General features: G+C 43.4%; 1 protein-coding gene across 1 annotated transcript; it reads right to left on the bottom strand.

Annotated features, from left to right (window-relative positions):
* On the bottom strand, positions 1–1,417 carry LOC124684518. The gene is made up of 2 exons (XM_047218813.1): positions 947–1,417; positions 1–841 (listed from the first exon to the last, which is right to left on the bottom strand). The coding sequence occupies exons 1-2, from the start codon at positions 1,350–1,352 to the stop codon at positions 333–335; spliced, it is 915 nt and encodes a 304-aa protein (XP_047074769.1). The 5' UTR covers positions 1,353–1,417; the 3' UTR covers positions 1–332.
* Positions 1,418–6,908: the final 5,491 nt, after the last annotated feature.

The raw sequence follows: 6,908 nt of genomic DNA, 5'->3' as shown, positions 1-6,908 counted from the left end.
TATATATCATTATTTATACTACGCATATGACATGGAGTAATTATACAAACCCAAATTGTCTAAACCAATGTACCCTAAGTCCGCTAACTTAACTCTGACACAAGAGACTCAACGCGCATTCGTCAAAAGTAAATACGCATCCGCTGCCTTTCCTCATTTACTTAGAACTCGCTTACATGTATGTAAGTTTTGCCGAGCAGATACTATTCTTATTTGACAATTTCGACATGACGCTGGTATTTTTATCGCAATATACTATAGTACCAACGAGCAAGCATCAGAGGCATTTGCTGACATTTCTTCATCCGTGTTTGACCTTTCCAGTTTACTCCCTAGCTAGGAGTATGAAATTTCTCCGCCGCCTCCATTGCAGTGACCGCACAGCCCGCCTCGCTCCGAACATCTGCCTCTAATTTCTCCGTGTCCCTTATCCGAGCGAACCTCTGCTTCCACAGATTCCAGCGCTCCGGGCAAAACCCATCTGTTCCTTTCGTCTTCCTCTTCGACTTGACTGCTTCCTCCTTGCAGAGTCTCCAGAGTGGACCGGCTGAGGCACCAACGACCTCCTCGTCTCGTCCATACAGACGATTGCCGGCGAAGATGATCCATGCCGCGGCGCTCTTCACCATGTAGCCCTGCACAGCAGCTGGATCGTCGTTGATCTCATCCGGAGCACCTCTGACCGGCGTCATGGAGCCCTCGAGCGCCTCGACCAGCGTCCACAGCGCCCACAAGCACCATCCCTCCACCTCGATGACTCCCAGACCCGCCGCTCTCGCCGCGTAACTCTGCAGGTTCACGAACCGCTGCTTCCTGCCTTCTTCATCTGCTGCTCCGGGGTCTGCATGCGCGCGCGCAAGGATCGGAGCTTGGTCAGCCGGCCAGCAATGGTGGACGCACGCGAAGTCGGAAGTCGGAGCAGCAAGGAAAAGAGCGCGTTACTTACCATCGTCGAGGGCCTCGCGGTAGGAGGGGCCGAAAAAGGGCATGTCTCGCCACTGCTCCAGGGTTCCACCGCCCCATGACTTGCCGAGCTTCACGGATTTGGTTGGCAGATCGTGCAGCGCCTTAAGCGTGCTCGCCAGCCTCTCAGCCTCCGGGCTGTTGTGTGGCACTTGGCGCGACAGGTCGTGCATCAAGGTCCAGAACCACCACAGGAAACCCTCTGCGCTATCATCGGCTTCTGCGGAGTAGTTCTCATCGAACAGGGCATCAAGTGCGGCGGCGGCTTCGACGGGCGTCTTTGCTCCGTCGACGGGCAGCGTCGAATTGAGTATCTCGATGACCCGCGGCGCGAAGTAGACCGCGCCTTCATTGTCAAATTCCAAGCGAAGCTCAACGACGGGCGGCATGGTGGTAGTTGCGAGAATGAATGGTGAGGAACAACCGACTGGGCCTCTAAGAGCAGAGGGTAGATGTATAGATAATCATGGACGCTCATCGTTGATTCATGGTTGTTGAGCCAGCACGGCGCGCTCGCTCGGCAAAGTTAATACGGACGTGTACCACTAAATAAAGACCAACCTTCGTAAAGGAAAAATAGACCCACTACGAAACGATGCGTGCTTATCAAAGTAATAAAACATTCTTTATCGAAAAAACTACGAAACGATGCGTAGCAACAAGTGCATTCTTTCCGCTCCACGTCGTCCCGCGCCGCGCGCGTACGACACCTCGCGCGTGCTTCGTCCAGCGCCGCGCGAGTATGTCTCCTGGTAGTTTGCTCGCGAGCACGTCCATGCACAAGCAGGCTAGCATATGCATGCAACCACATCTCTGGCTTAGTTTCCAATACGTGTACACTTACACATAACATATAATTATAATCCTATACAAACACATGAGTACAGTTATGTAGAAGCACGAGCACAGTTACATACAACACACGAGGGTACAGTTGCAAACATGTGTGAGTACAAGTACAAAAGCGCACACAAGTAGGTACAATTGCTCACACAACCAAGTACATGTACATAAGTACAGTAGCGCACACGACCAGGTACAGTCGTGCATACGAGCAGGTACAGTCACGCATAACACACGAGTACAGTTGAACACACGAGCGAGTACAAGTACAGTCACGCACACGAGCAGGTACAAACGCGCATACGAGCAGGTACAGTCGTGAACACGAGCAAGTACATGTACAGAAGTACAATGGCGCACACGAGCAGGTACAGTCGCGCGTAAGTACAGGTACAGTTCCGCACACGGGCGAGTACAGTTAGCGAGTAAAGGGAAAATTGCACCAAATACACAAAAAATAGAAGTACTTATCAGTTGAAACACGAATACAGTTAGGTACACACCACAGGTACAATCATAATATTATTAGAAGTACGAAAAAAAAAGTATATCCAAACCTATCAACATGGAATCTAGTTTTAAGATCTCGACGCGAGGATCTCAAAAGTGAAAACGGTTGGCAATTTGGACTTACGGTTCTCAAGATATTTCATTTTGAAAAAACGAATCTAGAACAAAAAAAAGGGAAAACTGACACAACCCAGTTTTCTCTCTCCTCCCCCATCCCCACCTTGCTTCCCCTTGCGACACGTGGCGAGCAGGGAGACCACTTTCCAGGGATTTTCTGACACCATTGATGTCTACGCACACTTCTTTTCCTGTAGACAGTGTTGGGCCTCCAAGAGCAGAGGTTTGTAGAACAACAGCAAGTTTCCCTTAAGTGAATCACCCAAGGTTTATCGAACTCAGGGAGGTAGAGGTCAAAGATATCCCTCTCAAGCAACCCTGCAATTAAGATACAAGAAGTCTCTTGTGTCCCCAACACATACACTTGTCAGATGAATAGGTGCACTAGTTCGGCGAAGATATAGTGAAATACAAGTAATATGGATGATTGTAAGTAGTAATTGCAATCTGAAATAAAAATGGCAGCAAGCAAACATGTAGCAGAACTTGTTAGAAACGGTGTTTCAATGCTTAGAAACAAGGCCTATGGATCATACTTTCACTAGCGGACACTCTCAACAATGATCACATAAATAAATAACTTCTCTTCACTTGTGCTACTTTCAAACACTCTCTTGTTGGATAAGAAACATCATTCATTGTGTAGGGCTATAAAAGCACACCTCAAGCCGGAGTAAACAAGCTCCACAACGTCCGGAGTTCATATTAAAGTAACCTCTAGAGTGCATAACAGACCGTTGCAATTTAGACCGAGTACTAACATAGCATACACACTGTAACCAATAGTTATGAAAGGGGGAATAGATCACATCAATATTATCATAGTAATAGTTAACTTCATAATCTACAAGAGATTACAATCATAACCTACGCCAAGTACTACATGATGCACACAATGTCAACTTTACATCATGGAGGAGGAATAGACTACTTTAATAACATCACTAGAGTAGCACATAGATTAATAGTGATACAAAGCTCATGATCACATAAAGATCACACCATGGGAGAGAGAGATGAACCACATAGCTACCGGTAGAGCCCTCAGCCTCGGGGGAGAACTACTCCCTCCTCATCATGGGAGACAACAACGGCGATGAAGATGGCGGTGGTGTCGATGGAGATGACTCCGGGGGCAATTCCCCGTCCCGGCGGCGTGCCGGAACAGAGACTTCTGTCCCCCGAAACTTGTCTTCGCGATGGCGGCGGCTACGGAACTCTTCGTGGAATATCATCGGGTGTTTTAGGGTTTTCACATCTGGGAGATTATATAGGCGAAAGGGCGGCGTCGGAGGGGTCCCGAGGGGCCCACACCATAGCTGGCGCGCGCCCCTCTTGGCCGCGCCGCCAGGTGGTGTGGGCCCCTTGGCCCCTCTCCGTCTCTCCTTCGGTGTTCCGGGTCCGTCTCGGTAAAATAGGAGGTTTGGCTTTTGTTTCGTCCAATTCCGAGAATATTTCTGTGTAGGATTTCCGAAACCAAAAACAGCAGAAAACAGAACTCGGCGCTTCGGCATCTTGTTAATAGGTTAGTACCGGAAAATGCATCAAAACGATATAAAGTATGAATAAAACATGTAGGTATTGTCATAAAACTAGCATGGAACATAAGAAATTATAGATACGTTGGAGACGTATCAAGCATCCCCAAGCTTAGTTCCTACTCGCCCTCGAGTAGGTAAACGATAACAAGGATAATTTCTGAAGTGACATGCTACTAACATAATCTTGATCAATACTATTGTAAAGCATATGAGATGAATGAAGTGATTCAAAGCAATGGTAAAGATAATGACTAAACAACTGAATCATATAGCAAAGACTTTTCATGAATAGTACTTTCAAGACAAGCATCAATAAGTCTTGCATAAGAGTTAACTCATAAAGCAATAGATTCTTAATAGAAGGTTTTGAAGCAACACAAAGGAAGATATAAGTTTCAGCAGTTGCTTTCAACTTCAACATGTATATCTCATGGATAATTGTCAACACAAAGTAATATGATGAATGCAAATAAGCAAGTATGTAAGAATCAATGCACACAGTTGACACAAGTGTTTGCTTCTAAGATAGAAAGAAGTAGGTAAACTGACTCAACATAAAGTAAAAGAAAGGCCCTTCGCAGAGGGAAGCAGGGATTACTTATGTGCTAGAGCTTTTTATTTTGAAAACATGGAAACAATTTTGTCAACGGTAGTAATAATTCATATGTGTTATGCATAAAACATCCTATAAGTTGCAAGCCTCATGCATCGAATACCAATAGTGCTCGCACCTTGTCCTAATTAGCTCGGATTTCCATGGATTATCATTGCATTACATATGTTTCAACCAAGTGTCACAAAGGGGTACCTCTATGTCACCTGTACAAAGGTCCAAGGAGATAGATCGCATTTGATTTCTCGTTTTTGATAGATCTCAACTTGAGGACATCCATACCGGGACAACATAGAAAACAGATAATGGACTCCTCTTTAATGCTTAAACATTCAACAACAGATAATATTCTCATAAGAGATTGAGGATTAATGTCCAAACTGAAACTTCCACCATGATACATGGCTTTGGTTGGCGGCCCAATGTTCTTCTCTAACAATATGCATACTCAAACCATTTAATCATGACAAATCACCCTTACTTCAGACAAGACGAACATGCATAGCAACTCACATGATATTCAACAAAGGTGTAACAGTTGATGGCGTCCCCAGAAACATGGTTACCGCTCAACAAGCAACTTATAAGAAATAAGATACATAAGCAACATATTCAATACCACAATAGTTTTTAAAGCTATTTTCCCATGAGCTATGTATTGCAAAGACAAGGAATGAAATTTTAAAGGTAGCACGCAAGCAATTTACTTGGAATGGCAGAGAAATACCACATAGTAGGTAGTTATGGTGGACACAAATGGCATAAGTTTTGGCTCAAGGTTTTGGATGCACGAGAAGCATTCCCTCTCAGTACAAGGCTTTGGCTAGCAAGGTTGTTTGAAGCAAACACAAGTATGAACCGGTACAGCAAAACTTACATAAGAACATATTGCAAGCATTATAAGACTCTACACTGTCTCCTTGTTGTTCAAACACTTTTACCAGAAAATATCTAGACTTTAGAGAGACCAATCATGCAAACCAAATTTCAACAAGCTCTAAAGTAATTCTCCACTAATAGGTTCAAACTACATGATGCAAGAGCTCAAACATGATCCATTTGAGAGCTCAAAACAATTGCCTAGTATCAAATTATTGAAGACCATATACCAATTACCACATGAAGCATTTTCTGTTTCCAACCAAATAGCAATGAACGCGGCTTTCAACTTTAGCCATGAATATTAAAGTAAAACGAAGAACACAAGTGTTCAAATGAAAAAGCGGAGCGTGTCTCTCTCCCACACATGGATTGCTAGGATCCGAATTTATTCAAACACAAACAAAAATAAAAACATACAGACGCTCCAAGTAAAGCACATAAGATGTGACGGAATAAAAATATAGTTTCACTAGAGGTGACTCGATAAGTTGTCGATGAAGAAGGGGATGCCTTGGGCATCCCCAAGCTTAGATGCTTGAGTCTTCTTGAAATATGCAGGGATGAACCACGGGGGCATCCCCAAGCTTAGACTTTTCACTCTTCTTGATCATATTATATCATCCTCCTCTCTTGATCCTTGAAAACTTCCTCCACACCAAACTCAAAACAAACTCATTAGAGGGTTAGTGCATAATCAAAAATTCACATGTTCAGAGAGGACACAATCATTCCTAACACTTCTGGACATTACCCAAAGCTACTGAAAGTTAATGGAGCAAAGAAATCCATTCAACATAGTAAAAGAGGCAATGTGAAATAAAAGGCAGAATCTGTCAAAACAGAACATTCCGTAAAGACCAATTTTTTAGAGGCACTTAACATGCTCAGATGAAGAAGCTCAAATTGAATGAAAGTTGTGTACGTATCTGAGGATTACTCATGATTTTTCGCACATTTTTTAGAGTTTCCTACAGAGAGATCTACTCAAATTCGTGACAGCTAGAAATCTGTTTCTGCGCAGAAATCTAAATCTAGTATCAACTTTACTATCAAAGACTTTACTTGGCACAACAATGCAATAAAATAAAGATAAGGAGAGGTTGCTACAGTAGTAACAACTTCCAAGACACAAAAAAATAGTAGCAAAATAAAAACATGGATTATCTCCCAAGAAGTGCTTTCTTTATAGCCATTAAGATGAGCTCAGTAATTTTAATGATGCTCACATAAAGATGAGAGTTGAAGCAAAGAGAGCATCAACAAGCAAGTATGAAACAAATTTAAGCCTAACCCGCTTCCTATGCATAGGAATCTTATACACAAATAAATTCATGAAGATCAAAGTGACAAGCATTGGAAGATAAAACACGAGTAACTTCAAAATTTTCAGCATGTAGAGAGGTGTTTTAGAACCATGAAAATTTCTACAACCATATTTT

This window comes from Lolium rigidum, chromosome 1, assembly GCF_022539505.1.
Source record: "Lolium rigidum isolate FL_2022 chromosome 1, APGP_CSIRO_Lrig_0.1, whole genome shotgun sequence".
Lineage (NCBI taxonomy): Eukaryota > Viridiplantae > Streptophyta > Magnoliopsida > Poales > Poaceae > Lolium > Lolium rigidum.
The sequence above is the reverse complement of the archived record's forward strand: the minus strand, read 5'-3'. Positions and strand labels throughout refer to the sequence as shown.